Source organism: Haematobia irritans, chromosome 1 (genome assembly GCF_050003625.1).
Source record: "Haematobia irritans isolate KBUSLIRL chromosome 1, ASM5000362v1, whole genome shotgun sequence".
Classification (NCBI taxonomy): Eukaryota; Metazoa; Arthropoda; class Insecta; order Diptera; family Muscidae; genus Haematobia; species Haematobia irritans.
Genome location: NC_134397.1, coordinates 120,981,772 through 121,000,444, shown reverse-complemented (window position 1 = coordinate 121,000,444; position 18,673 = coordinate 120,981,772). Strand labels below are relative to the sequence as shown.

General features: G+C 32.0%; 1 protein-coding gene across 1 annotated transcript in view; it reads right to left on the bottom strand.

The window, feature by feature from the left end:
* Nucleotides 1-18,128, bottom strand: part of CAH9 (Carbonic anhydrase 9) — a 55,186-nt gene extending 37,058 nt beyond the window's left edge. Inside the window, exon 1 of the mRNA XM_075291536.1 lies at nt 17,859-18,128. Coding sequence (XP_075147651.1) covers nt 17,859-17,910 — 52 coding nt within the window. The 5' untranslated portion in view covers nt 17,911-18,128. The remainder of the gene's footprint in view (nt 1-17,858) is intronic.
* Nucleotides 18,129-18,673: the final 545 nt, after the last annotated feature.

Below are 18,673 nucleotides of genomic sequence, written 5' to 3'. Positions count from 1 at the left end.
ATAGAAATAAAATTTTGACAAAATTTTCTACCGAAATAAAAAATCGATAATATAGAATCGCATTCTTTTTATACCCTCCACCATAGGATGGGATATTAACTTTGTCATTCCGTTTGTAACACATCGAAATATTGCTCTAAGACCCCGTAAAGTATGTATATTCTGGGTCGTGGTGAAATTCTGAGTCGATCTGAGCATGTCCGTCCGTCCGTCTGTTGAAATCACGCTAACTTCAGAAAGAAACAAACTATCGACTTGAAACTTGGCACAAGTAGTTGTTATTGATGTAGGTCGGACGGTATTGCAAAAGGGCCATATCGGTCCACTTTTACGTATAGCCCCCATATAAACGGACCCCCAAATTTGGCTTGCGATTGCTCTAAAAGAAGCTGATCCGGCTGAAATTTGGTACATGGTATTGGTATATGTTCTCTAATGACCATGCAAAAATTGGTCCACATCGGTCCTTAATTATATATAGCCCCCATATAAACCAATCCCCCGATTTGGCTTGCGGAGCCTCTAAGAAACGAAAATTTCATCCGATCCGGCTGAAATTTGGTACATGGTGTTGGTATATGTTCTCTTATGACCATGCAAAAATTGGTCCATACCGGTCCATAATTATATATAGCCTCATATAAATCGAATCCCAGATTTGTCCTACGGAGCCTCTTGGAGGAGAAAAATTCATCCGATTCGGTTGAAATTTGGAACATGGTGTTAGAATGTCGTCTCTAACAAACACGCAAGAATTGGTCCATATCGGTCCATATTGGTCCATACCGCTAATATCCATGCAAAAATTGGTCCATATCGGTCTATAGTTATATATAGCCGATCCCCAATCACACAAAAATTGGTCCATATCGGTTCATATTCATGGTTTGCCACTCGATACAAAAATAATCTACCAAAATTTTATTTTTATGGAAAACATTGTCAAAATGTTATTTCTATAGAAAATTTTGTCAAAATTTTATTTCTATAGGAAATTTTGTCAAAATTTTATTTTTGTAGAAAATTTTGTAAAAATTTTTTTCTATAGAAAATTTTGTCAAAATTTTATTTCTATAGAAAATTTTTTCCAAATTTTATTTCTATCGAAATTTTTTTCCAATTTTACTTCTATAGAAAATGTCAAAATTTTATTTTGTCAAAATTTTATTTCTATAGAAACTTTAAACTTAATTATATACGTATTTAATCGGCCTTTTTTAGTTTAATATATACTACGTATGGACTACCTTGGAATTTAGAAGACGGTGTTAGGAAGTTTTAAGATACTTTGCCATCGGCAAGTGTTACCGCAACCCAAGTAATTCGATTGTGGATGACAGTCTTCAGTAAAAGTTTCTACGCAATCCATGGTGGAGAGTACATAAGCTTCGGCCTGGCCGAACTTACGGCCGTATATACTTGTTTCGACTAAAACTTTCTTGAAGTTCAATAAAATCCTGTTTTTGACTATGTCTTTTACAAAATCGAGATTTTCTTCCCACATGAACATGTCTGTTTTGCCATAGTTGTAAAAGACTATTAGCAAATAAGGTTGATAAAGACTTTCTCAAAATATTAAAATATTTTGTTAAAACTATTGTACCATAAATCTGATATCGACTCAAAAATGTCTACACAAAAGGTACTAAATCATTCGCGGGGGTACTACGGTACTGACCGGGGTGAAAAAGGTTTGAAAAAAGTACTATAGTACTGCATTTTCCATCCCTGCATTTACTACGTGCTCATCCGAACGTTAATTTTCAACAAAGAAGAGATTAAAGACGTATCTTAGAAATTCGACTAGCGAGAGCAGACTCAAAGGATTGGCATTAATGTCGGTTCATCGCCGAATAAATGTGCCGACTGAAGAAGTCATTGATTTATTTGCTGCCCTAAAAGCCCGTCGGCTCAATTTAATATTATAAAAATATTGTATATATACCTATGCATAAATAAAATTTTCTACACATGAGATTATATGAATATTTTTTTTTTAAGTTGAACCCCCCCCGAATTAAAATCCTGGCTACGGCCTTGGTAGCAATGTTCAATGTTTTGGTTCAAATCGGTTAAGATTTAGATGTATGTTATATTCACCTCCTATGGGGAAATAGAGTAGATTTCACTCCAATGCACTGAAAAAAAAACTACGTGATATTAAAGATGCGTAATCTTTAATAACCCAAATTTTAGGATACGCAGTTTACAAAAAATAAGGACAAATTTCTTTAAATTAATGAAATTTTAATTAAACTAAAGTTTATATCATTACATCAAACATTTTTTATTAAATTTAGGACACAAATTTGATCTAAGGCAAATTTTCCTTAAAGTAAAGAAACACACTCCTTAAATTAACTGATATATATAAGCTTTAGATTTAAGATGAAAATACTTCAAATATAGGCTAAGACTTATTTTGAGGATTTGGTATCTTTTGGAATTAAGAAACCATTTTTATAGCCTCCACCATAGGATGGGGGTATATTAACTTTGTCATTCCGTTTGTAACACATCGAAATATTGCTCTAAGACCCCATAAAGTATATATATTCTGGGTCATGGTGAAATTCTGAGTCGATCTGAGCACGTCCGTCCGTCCGTCTGTTGAGATCACGCTAACTTCCAAACGAAACAAGCTATCGACTTGGTCGGATGGTATTGCAAATGGGCCATATCGGTCCACTTTTACGTATAGCCCCCATATAAACGGACCCCCAAATTTGGCTTGCGGGTCCTCTAAGAGAAGCAAATTTCATCCGGTCGGGCTGAAATTTGGTACATGGTGTTAGTATATGGTCTCTAACAACCATGCAAACATTGGTCCACATCGGTCCATAATTACATATAGCCCCCATATAAACCGATCCCCCGATTTGACCTCCGGAGCCTCTAAGAGAAGCAAATTTCATCCGATGCGGCTGAAATTTGGTATATGGTGTTAGTATATGATCTCTAATGACCATGCCATAATTATAAATAGGCCCCATATAAACCGATCCCCAGATTTGATCTCCCGAGCCCCTTGGAAGAGCAAAATTCATCCGATTCGGTTGAAATTTGGTACGGGGTGTAATATATGATATTTAACAACCATGCCAAAAGTAGTCCATATCAGTCTATAATCATATACAGCTCCCATATAAACCGATCCCGAGATTTGGTTTTGGAGCCTCTTGGAGGAGCAAATTTCATCCGAGTCAGTTGAAATTTGGTACATTGTTCTAGTATATGACTGTTAACAACCATGCCTAACTAGGTCCATATCGGTCTATAGTTATATATAGCCCTCAGATAAATCGATCCCAAATCACACAAAAAATGGTCCATATCAAGTTCATAATTGTATATAGCCCACATATAAGCAACCCCCATATTTCAATTCTGGCTCTCTACGTATCGTGCAAAAAGTCCATATCGATTCGTAATTATTTGTAGACTTACCTATACATAACTTTTTTCTCTACTATATACCACGTATGGACTAAGTCACAATTTAGAAAACGATGTTAAGAAGTTTTAAGATACCACAACCCAAGTATTTCGATTGTGGATGACAGTCTTTCGTAGAAGTTTCTACACAATCCAAGGTGGAGGGTACATAAGATTCGGCCTGGCCGAACTTACGGCCGTATATACTTGTTTACTTTCAAGTATCTGCTTTAATTTGGATTTTTAAACTGTCATTTGTTTGTACGTGAATGGCTATGATAATATACCGCGAAAAGAGAATGGTAATTTGATAAATGAGATCTGTATCCTAATTTTAATTTTATTGATCCAAGATTTAAAGCCAGATAGACAGAACAGTTAAGATTTAGATAAGGCTCCGACTTGTGTAAATGTCACCCAATTTGATCAAAATCCCACAATTGATTATCTCTCTTGGCGGTATCTAGCCCATATCCTTGTACACTCGCCACAAATCTTTAAAATAATGAAATTTTAATGAAAACAATGTTTATAATCTTCGCTTCAAAATTTTTTAAATTAAGTTTAGGACAAGAATCTTGGAAATTGTCGAATGTCCGTTAAAGTCGAATGTCTTTGAACTTAGGAAAAATGTACTTAAAGTAAAGAAAAACATCTTTGATTTAACTAAATCGTCTTTAAATTAACTAATATATTGTTAATTTTTATTTTAAGGATTTTCTTGAATAGGGCATTTTACCCTCAAATTCATGGGATCTATCGATTTACATGAAATTTGGCAAAAAGTTTACATTTGTTAATGGCAACATCATCGCCAATTTGAATGTTATCGAATGGTGTTTATATCTAGCGCCTGTATATATAACCGTCTGATTTGAATTTATATCATACGTTATTTACATATTATTAAGGACAAGATTATTTTTGATTAAAGATAAAGAAGTTAAAAAATAGGCTAATACTTATTTGGAGGATTTTGCATTTTTTGTTTAAAGTTTTTGTTTTTAGAAATTAATACAACAGTTTGTGCTTTGAAACATCTGTTACAATTTGGATTTTTAAACTGAAATTCATTTATACATTAGTTCACCACTGAATAGTCTAAGTGAGCCTGATACATCGGGCTGCCACCTATCCCAACCTTTATACATTAATACCTGGAGATCGGTTTCCTAATTTTAAATTTATAGACCCTAGATTTAAGGCCAAATAGCACCATAAAAAGTGTCTGACATCTGGATCCAAGTAAACTTTTTTTGAGTGTATCAAAAATGCTTCAAACTTACCTTTATGAGTACTCAATGAATGGTGGGTCTATACAAAGACTATCTCCGTACAAATCTATCAATTATGTTTATACCCTCCACCATAGGATGGGGGTATATTATCTTTGTCATTCCGTTTGTAACGCATCGAAATATTGCTTTAGGACCCCATAAAGTATATATATTCTGGGTCGTGGTGAATTTCTGAGTCGATCTGAACATGTCCGTCCGTCCGTCTGTTGAAATCACGCTAACTTCCGAACGAAACAAGCTATCGATTTGAAACTTGGCACAAGTAGTTGTTATTGATGTAGGTCGGATGGTATTGCAAATGGGCCATATCGGTCCACTTTTACGTATAGCCCCCATATAAACGGACCCCCAAATTTGGCTTGCAGACCCTCTAAGAAACGCAAATTTCATCCGATCCGGCTGAAATTTGGTACATGGTATATGGTCTTTAACAACCATGCAAAAATTGGTCCGCATCGGTCCATAATTATATATAGCCCCCATATAAACCGAACCCCGATTTGGCTTTCGGAGCCTCTAAGAGTGGCAAATTTCATACGATCCGGCTGAAATTTGGTACATGGTGTTAGTATATGGTCTCTAACAATTATGCAAGAATTGGTCCACATCGATCCATAATTATATATAGCCCCCATATAAACCGATCCCCAGATTTGGCTTGCGGAGCCTCTAAAAGAAAGTTTCGTCCGATCCGGCTGAAATTTGGTACATGGTGTTAGTATATGGGTTCTAACAACTACACAAAAATTGGTCCACATCGGTCCATAATTATATATAGCCCCCATATAAACCGATCCCCCGATTTGGCTTGCGGAGCCTCTAAAAGAAGCAAATTTCATCCGATCCGGCTGAAATTTGGTTCATGGTGTAAGTATACGGTCTCTAATGGCCATGCAAAAAATGGTCGAAATCGGTCCATAATTATATATAGCCCCCATATAAATCGATCCCCAGAGTCCCTTGGAAGAGCAAAATTCATCCGATTCAGTTGAAATTTGGTGCGTGATGTTAGTATATGGTATCCAACAACCATGCAAGAATTGGTTCATATCAGTCCATAGTATATAGCCCTCAGATAAATCGATCCCCAATCACAAAAAAATTGGTCCATATCAATAATTGTATATAGCCCCCATATATGCGACCCCCATATTTCAATTCTGGCTCCCTACGTACCGTGCAAAAGTCCATATCGATTCGTAATTATTTGTAGACATACCTACACATACCTTTTTTGTCTAATATATACCACGTATGGACTAACTCACAATTTAGAAAACGATTTAAGATACCACAACCCAAGTAATTCGATTGTGGATGACAGACTTTCGTAGAAGTTTCTACGCAATCCATGGTGGAGGGTACATAAGATTCGGCCTGGCCGAACTTACGGCCGTTTATACTTGTTTATTTTGAAATATTTAATTAACATGTCAATTATGACAATTAATATTTTAATTAAAAACGTACAAAAATCAATAATTTTCTTAACTGAATTAATTTGATTGAAAATTTTAATTGTATCAGTTATCAGTTAAAGTATCATCTAATAACTTACAACAATAGTAAATTGCGGTAACCTATAAAATTTATTGTAATAACAAAAAAATCTATACATTTACAAATATTATTCATAATAATTTATAATCCATTAAAAGTCCAATACCAATATAGGTAAAAGTAGATATGATGAGGTTTTTCATATCGGTGTTTGTTGTTTGTTGGCCATAAACAAACTTGGCCTGTATAAACAAACGTTAGTGCGAATAACAAAAGTTAATAAATTTTGAGTTGAGTTAAAAAATTGTCACAATATATAATCCATTTAATTTCCAAAGTACATAAATATTACTACAAAATAAATATATGTACATATATAAGACATAGCATTTGCATCACATGACAAAATAAATCTAAATACTTTATTGTTATTATTATTATTTTTGTTTTGCAAACTTTAGGTAATAGTCCACAGTTAAGATATTTTTTTCACTGATAGAATGAAATGGCATTGTCAAAGGGGTTGTTTAGTGAGTGAATACCCTATGCATGTCATGATAGTGTAGAGCCTAGTTTAATATTTAAAAAAATGTAAAATGTATAATCTCGATAAATTTGGAACAGAGCAATATTTAATTTTTTTTTGCTTGCCCGAAAGTGGGCAATAAGAAACCATTCCAAATTGAGCAAACAAAATGATCGGGTTCGACCTCAAGCGTGGCTGATGTGGGCCGCGTAACGGCCGATGGTCGCTCCCCGCTCGTATTCATCGACAGTGAGGTCAAATTAAATGCCGAATATTATCGGGAAAATGTCCTAAAGATAGTCTTGAAGCCCTGGGGAGACAAATATTTTCCCGTAAACTATGGACATTTTGGCACAGGCCAAAGTACCACCGAGTCACTTTCGTGGAGGATGTGAGGCCATAATTCATTTTATTTTGTTACATTGCCATTACCATGTACTCCCTCAAGAAGGTCGGTTCAAGATCCCGAAGTTACATTTAAAATTTCTAAATCCATATACGTTACACTTATTTGCGGACCCAAAATATCTCAAAATTTCTAGTTTCAGGTAAATCCGATAAAAATTGAGGTCTCTAGAATCTCAAGAAAAACATCTATCTATGGAACCATATTTTGCACTCCAGTTGGTAGGCCTAGATTACCTCTGGATCTGCGTCAAATCTGATAAAAATTGCGGATTTGCGTTTTTATTTGCAAGAAGGTCAAGTTCGAAGGTGGGCTCTATATCCCTTCTATATCAAATTACCCCCTATAAACGAATATCTCAATTTAACATCTTAAGGACATAGAAACGCAATTTTTCATCAATTACTCCCGATTTGACTTCTTGAGGGCATAGAAGCCTCAATTTATTTCCGATTTTATTTCGGTCCATAAACACCGGTGCAAAATACTTCGGTTTATGTTTTGTAAATAGTTCCAATATACACCGGTTAACTTTATTGTGGTAATATATCACATGTGTTACGAAAAGTGTCCATTTTTGGGAGTGTCCAAATTTAGGAACTTTCATTTGGTTCATATATACAAAAACCAATATAAATAGTTAAAGGACATATATTTGTATGAAATTTTTTCTTCCATAAGGTCAAATCTGGTGGTCTGATGGTTGGTGCCTAGATGTAATAATGGACTAATATTTTAACTGGATCGGATGAAATTTGCTACTCAATGAAGTCAAACCTGGGGATCGATTTATATGGGGACTATATTTGACTATATTTGATTTATATGAAGGCATATACTGACATCAATAACAACACTAATGCCAAGTTTCAAGCCGCACCGAAAAAATTCCGTAGTTAAACTAACGCTAAATTTAACTTATTTTTATTGTAAAAAAATTTTGTTCGTAGTTAAATTTAATTATTTTTTTTCGAAATTTTCCACAGCCCAATGAAATTTTCCTTTTTTATGTATTCTCAAACATTTTATGAACTACACGTGGGTATAAAGTTCAATGACCATACACATAATTTCAATATGAACTAAAGCTGAAGAAAATTTTCATACGATTCCCAAAAATAGTAAGAATGAACTAATGTATGATCTGATAAAGTAGGGTCATGATTTGGCACCAATGATTTTCTTCTTTAGGTTTAGTTAATTTGTTCTATGAGAGGATGTAATTTCGTGAGTTGTAGTAAAAAAGTACACCAGGGCATTACATTTTTCTGGTTTCAACAAAGCTTTGTGGAAATCTCAAAATGTGGAGTATAATTTACTTCAATTTTCGCTATAATACAGTTTACTTTTTTCTGTGCGATAGTTAGCCTGATTTCAGCAGACTGGCGGACATTGCTAAATATATAGCTTATGAGGTCTGATATCAATATTTCGATGTACTACAAAGTTTGTATAAAAGGGGTATAAAAAGTCGACTTCTTAAAACTTTGAAAAATTTGATTTTTCCCTGTTCCGACATTCTTACTTTTCCAAATTACGAAATTTCGATTTTTCTACTTTTTCAAAAGCCGATTGTCGACTTTAACGATTATTGAAAAGTCGGTTTCAGACTACGCACAGTGGGGCAAAATCGCAAAAAATGGAGATTAATTAAACTACTTACCTGATTTTAAAAATTCTTTCACTATTATAATGCTACGTTATCACTGAGTGACATTGGCTACTCATCTTTTGGAAAAGTGGGCGGTGCCAATCCCACTATAAAAAATAGCTCTAGCGGTCATAGTAATGGACCGATTGTCATGAAACTTTCTCAATGTTGTACTGTTGATCTGGTAATAGTTCTTGGCTATACTTGGTTATGATTGAGCGTGGCACCTTTTGGAAAAATTAATAGAATTTTCACATAGTAATCAATTTATTTTTATTATAACAACGTTGACGAAAGGGGGATTGTTGCATCATATATGTAACTAAATTCAGGACCCGACGCAGATATTAAAATTGTTATAAAAATAGCTTGTTTCTTCATATATACAAAGTAGGAAAAAAGTTTATACATAAGTTTTTATACACAGAAAAAAATTCTTCCAATTAAAATTTTAATTGAGTTTTAAAAAATATTCAATTAAAAATGTAATTGATTCAACAAATTTTTTAATTGAAACAAAAATCAATCACAAAAATTAATAGTATCAATTAATTTTTTAATTGACCTTCAATAAATTTTTTAATTGACCTTCAATTAATTTTTTAATTGATACTATCATTTCTGTGATTGAAGACATTTCAATTAAAAAATTAATTGGATCAATTAATTTCGTGATTGAACCAGAAAAAAATTTTTTTGTGTGTATATATCGTTTTATATTATTAGACATATGTTTCTGATCTGCTATTTTAAAATATATGCCCAAAGTCATCAAACTTCAATACACTGTCCTCCATATAATCATCGTCGTCATCTATTTCATGATTTGTGCCTTCTGGTGCCACGTTCGTCAAAACTGAAGGCGAAACAAGTAGATCTACCACTGATTTTTAAGTGGGAACCTATTTAATATGTCTCGACGACAATCCTCTCGACTACATTTGCGAGAAAAATGTTCTCTGTAGTTCTTAAAATCTTTGTTTCTGGCAACTCAGGAACCCAATTACAAGTTTTACATCTTTTTCAACACTGACGTTTTCACATTTCAATACACAACGCATAACGCACAAAAACAAATACTCTTATCATTGTAACACACAGTTGCTAATGATATATAAAAACAACAATTATAACAAAGAAAACGAAGAAAAAGCTAACAAAAGAAAAGAACTGGTATTTTTTGCTTGAGTGACTATTTTCACAATTAATTTAATAAAAAAAATTCACGCAAAGACGCGCAACATTTTATTACTTAATATAAAAGCCTAGGAATTGTAGTTTATTAAAACATTAATATTTTAACGCCAAGTGACCCCATTCATATTTAAATATCCAAGAATATTTTCAAAATATTAATACACATTTTTTGTTTACACAATTTTTGTAGAACAACGCTAAAATACCTGAGGTTGAAGATTCCATAGTGAAAATATCACATTTGGCTTGCGAAATGCTATATATTAAGCTCCGAAATATACCGAATTTCAAAAAAACACTACTTTGTGCGAATAGCTCAAAAAATACGTAACTTTAACACAATGCAGCTTGACAAGTAAACAACATATGACATTGTAATTTTCAGTAGTAATATAGAATTTTATATACACAGAAAAAATAGTGTCTCGTAAATTTAAGAAGATTTTTACAATAATTTATTACAAGAATTTTCCAGAATTTTAGTTCATTTTTCGTATCTTCAACGAAAATTAACTACTCGAAAGGAAATTTTACAAATTCTAAGTAGCAATCGTTTAGTTCATGGCCTACAAAATACGATGGAAATTTCCTTAAAAAATTTCTTAACTGGTAGTTAAAAATTCGTTTGTCATGCTATAAAACTACTTGTGAAATGTAAAGTATTTTCTAAATAATAAGTGCAATTTACCATAAGATTTTTTTGTATGAGAAAATATATTTTTACGAAAAATGAACTTGAAAGTGGATAGCAATTTCTTACTGATAATTCCTATGGTTAATAATTGTTGGTAAACAATTTCCCAATGAAATATTTTTAGTTCACATGTAATTAAATTTATAGACATTTTCGTCATAAATGGGTAGATATCATTTCATGAAGTTTTTGCTAATTTTAAGTTAAACGCTTCATCGTTCTTATACTGATATGCATTTAAGAGTATTGTTTTTAGAGTAAATTGTGGACAGATGCGATGAACTAATGCATAGTACAGAGATCTTTCTCGTCAAAGTGGAATATGTTTAATGTAAAGATGATGTTACTTGAATTTTTTTTTTTTGAGAGTGAGAGCATGCAATGCAATAATGAGAAATGATAGCGAGTGATGAGGATGTTGTGTATATCTGAGCGTGGGGTTGTTTTTGTTCTTTCAGTTTATTATTGGCTTGTGTGTGTGTTTATTATTGGCGAATGGTTTATTTGTCTGGATGAGGTGTTGTTTTCAATGAAGGCACATGTGTTTTTTGTTGTAGGAATGTTTTGGTTTTGCTTGGTTTTGGTTGGCATGCTTCAGTTATATAGTTGGCGTTGGCGTGGGCTGTTGCATCTTTTTAGCAAGTATGTAACAAAGGAATATAAAGGTATGGAATATTTTGGTTTTTTTTAGACATATATTGGTGTTTGTTTATTAAAACTTTGAAATGAAAGTTATTAATATTTTAGCGATGAGATGTACGATGGCGAAGTGATGATCGGTAGCTTAGAAAAAAAGTTATTAAGAATGTTCAATATTTAGGAACAAATGCTGAAATGGAAAGTATATTGGAATTGTTTTATCTAATTTAATTTTTATTATTCAATGTAAAAAATAAATATTCAATTTCAGAGTAACTCTAGATGAATTTGGAAAATTGTTTGTTACACCTCAGCGTATAGTTTAATGATAAATAGGTAAGAGTTCTTTTTCAATGCGGTTTTCTTTTAAAAAATAATATTCTTTATGTATATTATTATTTGCTATTTATTATTATTATTATTTTTTTTAACAAGTTCCATGTTTTTCTTTGTTGTAAAAAAATATCTAAGTTAAGAGCAACCCCAGATGGATTCGGGCAAATTTTTATATTTCTCCTCAGCGTATAATTTAATAGAGAAGTGGTAAGTTTTCTTTTAAAATTTGGCTTTCTTTTCACTAGAATATTTAAATTTTTATGACCTTTTTATTATCAAAATTACATGTTTTTAATACCTTATTTTAGTATTACAATAAACAAATATTTTTGGAAACAAATTTAATATTTTGTATTGTAAAAAACAAATATTTAATTTCAGAATAACAATTTGGAAACATTTTTATGAATTGGTAAGCTTTCTTTAACATTCTTTTAACCAGAATATTTAGTTTTTTTATGCATATTATTTCTTTAATTAGAATTTTTGGAAACCAATTTAATGTTTTCTATTTAATCTAATTATACAATTATTTTTCGAGCTTTATGGACAGATATAGATTAAGGAACATGGTTAATAGAGCCATTGAAAACCATGTTCCTTAATCTATATCTGTCCATAAAGCTCGAAAAATAATTGTATAATTAGATATAATGCATTTGGACGTCAATTGCCTGTTTCGGTATCAGGCTAACATGTAATATAATAGTTTTCTATTTAATGTAAAAAATAAATATTTAATTTCAGAGTATCCCCAAATGAATTTCGATAACTTTTTAACCTCAGCGTACAATTTAATAGAGAATTGGTAAGTTTTATATTAAAACTTTGGCTTTCTTTTGACAAGAATTTTTATTGTATTATGTCCTTCACATCGATAACAACACAGTTTTATGAGTTAATATATTACTTAATTCATTATTTCTCTAATTGTTTCAGGTACAAACTTTATGAGGTACGTTTATCTAAGAAAAGTTGAATTCCTTACACCATTTAATAAAATGCCCCCAAATATGGTAAGTTACAAGCTAATTTAAAGAGATTAAAAATTACATTTTATTACATGTTAATTTTTAACAATTTTCAATATTCCTTCCATTTTTTCAGCAAGATATGTGAATATACTAACGATGAATAAAAAACTAAGGAAAAGTCAAAATGTCCAAATAGCGAGTTAAAATAAACTACTTTCTTGTTCCACGTGGTCATAATTTTTATTCACAAAAACATTGTATTAAGAACTCTCATCATAAGTTTTTATAATAAAGTACTTTTGCTTAAAGAAAGTTGAATTTTAATGTATGAAAATTTTCATAATAGTAAAACGGGTTGTTGTTCCTTTAATTATTTAATTTATCTGTACTGTGGAATGATTGATTTAAAAATAGTTTAGTCGTCGACATTTTAAGGAGACTGTTAACCACTTTTTATTATCGGGTTTCCCAAAAAATAAGCAGGTAAACCAAAATAATACTGACTTTTTAACTTGGTAGGGGTATATAAATCTTATGGTGTTGTAAAAATGAACTAAAATACAATGTTATAGATTAACTAAAATTTAAGAGAATTATAAACTAGACAAGTTGAAAAAAATCTTAAGGGCTAAATCATGGTCAATATTACTACAGTTTAGTTCATTTTGCAATGGAAAAGGGTTCACTGTTTTTTCAGTGTACTTTAATCGGATACTAAGTATTTTTCAAAAAAAATGTTTTTCAATTAATCTCCATTTTTTGCTATTTTGCCCCTCTTTGTGACGCTACGTTTTAGTGAATTTTCAACATAAAAAGATCTACATCACACACCTTTCAAGCACTAATTCGACTTTTCGATTTTTTCGTTAAAGCTCGATTAGTCGATTTCGATTAAGGTTGATTACCCAATTTGATTTGATTTTCAAAAAATACAAAGTCGATCGGCCAGTTTTGGAGGAAAAATAAACTACCTTGTGCGAAAATGTAACTATATTGTATTGTTTTATTTGAGATTTCCATAAAGCGTTATTAAAATAACGAGAATGTACTGTAAATGTTTAACTACCATTTACGAAATTATTCCTACTCATTAAAGCTTAATTTAAAACAAGTATATAAAGCAGTAAGTTCGGCCGGCCCGAATCTTAAATACCCATCACCATGAATCAAATATTATAGTTTCCTGTGAAATTTTCAGGGGATTTGATGACAAGCAGATCAGTTCAACCAGTACACTTCCCGAAGATAAATTCAAAGATTTTACCTACACTCAAAAAAGTGAACTCTCTATTTCACTAAAGCCAATTTAACCTTATTTTAGTTCATGGCATTATTATGTTTGGAGAAAGTTTCCTTTACTCTAATAATTTTTTGTTTACGTTAGTTAAATTAACTAAAACCGAGGAAAAAATATACTCAAATGAAGCATAAAGATTAACTAAATTCGTGTCTTCCACAAAATAGTTCAGAATTTCTTTTAATTTGTAAATTTTACCAAAAAGGCGTCCATCATGAACTTCGTATGTCACTAAAGACATTCTTGCAATTTTGAACTCCAAGTTTTTCCTTCAAACTACAAAATTTTCTTTAACAAGTGAAAAAACTTAGTTTTGTCTAATAAATTTTCTTGAATTTGTCGAAAAATATTTACTTATTTTTATGACATCGGCGTGATGCAACCGTTTGTTTGATGCAAAATGTTTGTAATACTGTTTAGTTAAAAATTTCTACAAATATTCAAAATTTTCTAAAATTAACCGAAAGTTTTCTTCCTGGTGGGTTCACTGTTTTTTCAGTGTATGAAGACTAGATCAGATTCTGGATTTATAAGAACCATATTTGTTTGAGTTTTAGAGGAATCATAAACATTGTGTGCAAGAAAATGAAATGAAAATGAAATAACGCCTTGATTTAAAATCTAATATCTGTAGATGTTTACCCCCATTATTTAAATGATTACCAGAAGTAAAATTTGGAAACTATAATTCAGTTTCAAGCAATTTTCATTATCAGTGCACATGGACCGATATTCACCATTTTCGGCACACCTCTTTATGTTCCTAAAATACTTCTAGATTTAAAATTTCATGTAAATTTGATAAAAACTATGGTTTTTATGAAGAAGTAAAATCGGGAGGTGGGTCAATTTGGGAGATAAACCAAAACATGGACCAATACACGCCATTTTCGGCTCTCATATTTAAGGTCCTAAAATACCTCTAGATTTCTCATTTCAGGCGAATTAGATCAAAACTTCGGATTCTAGAAACCTAAAAAATAAAATCATTTCTTATATTCCTAAAAACCTCCAGATTTTCGATTTCAGGCAAAGTGGACAACAATTACGGTTTCTAAAAGCCCAAAAAGTAATATCGGGAGATCGGTATGTCTGATGGCTATATCAAAACATGGACCTATACTCACCATTTTCGGCATACCTTTTATGGTCCTAAAATACCTTTAGATTTCCAATTTGAGGCAAGTTGGATAAAAACTACGGTTTCTATAAGCCCAAGAATAAAATCTGGAGATCGGTCTATATGGAGGCTATGTAAAAACATGGTCCGATACTCATCATTTTCAGCACACCTCTTTAGGGTTTTAAAATATGGTTTTAAAAGAGGCTATGTAAAAACATGGTCCGATACTCATCATTTTCAGCACACCTCTTTAGGGTTTTAAAATACCTCTAGATTTCTAATTTCAGGCAAATTGTATAAAAAGTACTGATTTTAGACGCCCAAGAAGTAAAAACTGGAGATCGGTCTGTATAGGGGCTATACCAAAACATGGACCGATACTCACCATTTTCGGCACACCTCTTTATTGTTCTAAAATACCTCTAGATTTCCGATTTCAGGCAAATTCGATAAAAACTACGGATTCTATAAGCCCAAGACCCCATATCGGGAGATCGGTCTATATGGGGGATATACCAAAACCTGGACCGATACTCACCATTTTTAGCACACCTCTTTATGGTCCTAAAATACCTCTAGATTTCAAATTTCAACCAAATTGGATAATAACTACGGATTCTAGAAGCCCAAGAAGTAAAATCGGGAAATCGATCTACACACAGAGAAAATTTCATTAAAATTGAGCCAACGAAAATTTTTCATTGATATAACGAAACATTTTCATTAAGATAATGAAAATATTCGTTAATAGTACGAAACGTTACGTTGATTTATAGAAAATTCGTTATAATAACGAAACATTTCGTTGTATTAACGAATTTGTTTCATTGGCTCACTTTTAATACACATTTCGTTAATATAACGAAACTTTTTCTACTAGTGTATATGGGGGCTATACCTAAACATCACCCGATAGTCACCATTTTACCTGTTTATGGTGCTAAAATACCTCTAGATTTCCAATTTCAGGCGAATTGGATAGAAACTACCGATTCTAGAAGCCCTAGAAATATAATCGGCAGATCGGCCTATATGGGGGCTATACCAAAACATGGACCGATACTCACCATTTTTGGCACACCTCTTTGTGATCCTAAAATACCTCTAGATTTCCAATTTCAGGCAAATTGGATAGAAACTAAGGTTTCTATAAGCCCAAGACCCCAAATCGGGAGGTCGGTTTATATGGGGACTATATCAAAAGTGGGACCGATATAGCCCATCTTCGAACTTGACCTGCCTGCAGATAAAAGACGAGTTTGTGCGAAATTTCAGCACGATTGCTTTATTATTGAAGACTGACAGCCAGACAGCCAGACAGACGGACATGGCTATATCGTCTTAGAATTTCTCCCTGATCCAGAATATATATACTTTATATAGTCGGAAATCGATATTTCGATGTGTTACAAACGGAATGGCAAACTTATTATACCCCCGTCACCATTCTATGGTGGTGGGTATAAAAAGAAATCATTGGCCCCAAATAATTACTATATTAATCAATTCCGTAGTTCATTCTTATGTTACTACTTTTGAACTTACTTGTATGTCCATTGAAATTTATACCCACGTTTAGTTCATAAAATTTTTAAGACAAATGTGGTAAAAAAGAAATTTTCATTAGACTTTGAAAATCTCTTAGAAAATTTTAAACTAAAACAAAATATAGTTTTTGCAATAAACATATGTTAATTTTAGAAGTAATTTGGAAACGCACTTTTCCCTTGTTCTTAGATTGAAATGAACATTAACTTTTTTTATATAGAATTATGTCAGATCCTATTTTAATTTATTTTATTATTTTTTTATTTTAGTGATCTCCCAGTGCTATATATCCGATATTAAATTTATTATTAAATTTTTGTTATCTACACTGAAAAACAGTGAACCCAGGAAGACAACTTTTGGTTAATTTTAGAAAATTTTGAATATTTTTAGAAAATTTTAACTAAATAGTATTACAGATGCTGACAAAAATAAGTAAATATTTTTCGACAAATTCAAGAAAATTTATTACACATAATTAACTTTTTTCACTTGCTAAAGATAGTTTTGTAGTTAGAAGGAAAAAATTGGAGTTCAAAATTGCAAGAATGTCTTTAGTGATATAGGAAGTTCATGATGGTGAAATTTGTGTACAATTTTTTCCCCGTTTTTTAGTTCATTTAAATTCGCAAAAAATTCTTAGAGTAAAGAAAACTTTCTCCAAACATAATAATTTTGTGAACTAAAATGAAGTTAAATTGGCTTTAGTGAAATAGAGAGTTCACTTTTTTTGAGTGTAATTTACTGTGCTTTTTCTACAGCAGGACATAAGGCTTCTTCTAATCAATGGTGGAGATTATTGCTTCAGCCCGGCGGAAGTCTGTGCCATTTTTACTATGAACGCACCCAAAAAGTAATAATTTTGGATCCTATTACAATTTCTCTTTTTGCTGAGTACTTATTCAAACTGAGTACGAAGATCATTAATTACAACAAAATAGTGCAAATCATCAATCTTCAGTCACTTTCAATTACATACCACAGCGTTTAAGTGTACCCTGGCTATAATGCAATAAATTCAAGTTCAATAAAAAATTTAATTTACATGAACTTTGGGTATGAAGAAATGAACCGCTTCTTCGAACTACATTGTTGTGGCTGAATACGTGATTGATACATTGAACATCACGTATATTCAATAACTTGGGTATTGAAATATTTATGTCGTCAAAAAAATCATTGATGATATTAAATTTCCGGTTTATTGGATCCGATAAAAATTAGTTTTAATTACCTTGACAGCTTAGAAAAATTGTAGTGAAAATTAGCAAAACTTTTGGCAGCATGATGATTTTCAACTATTTAACTTTCTCTTTATTTTTTGTTTTTATAGGACACAGACAAAGGATATTTTTGATCACTTTTTTTGAATTTTTGTCACTTTTAAAATTTTATGTAATTTTTTTTCATATAATCATTTCTTTTGCTATCTTTTCCTTTTCCGTCCAAAACTTAGTCGTTATTAAAACGAGCGTAATTATCACCGATTGCACATACGCCTGCCACTTGCCGGGGTGTTAAACAGACTGAACACCATCGAACATTTAGCACTAGCATGAAAACCTTCGCGGCTTTAGATGGCTATTTGAGTGTGTGAAGTCAGTCTAGGTAACTACCCTTTCCCGCGAAATCGATAAAAATCCCTCCGTCCAATTTTGTGATGGCGAGGGGTGGGGCTAATTTTGCTACCAATTCACTGAAATGTCTTCATTACCATGAGATGGGATTTTCTCGATAGACACCTTGTTTGATTTTCGATTAAAGAACTGAGTGGTGGATCGATCGTATACAGTTGTTACCAATTTTATCTTAACTACGGTAAACATTCATTCGCTCTCCCTGGTATATACGTCACTTTACACAGTGGTTGAGGCGACAAGTAATGGGGATTTAGTACTAGAAGTTTTTATTTGCTCTAGCAAGTGATGGGTGGTATAATTAGTTTGTCGGTCTATTCGAAATACCGGTTCGTGACTATATAATGTACTTCTATTCTTGATCAGCGTGAGTTTCTGAAATAGCTTCCATATAAGATGACGGAAATGTAAA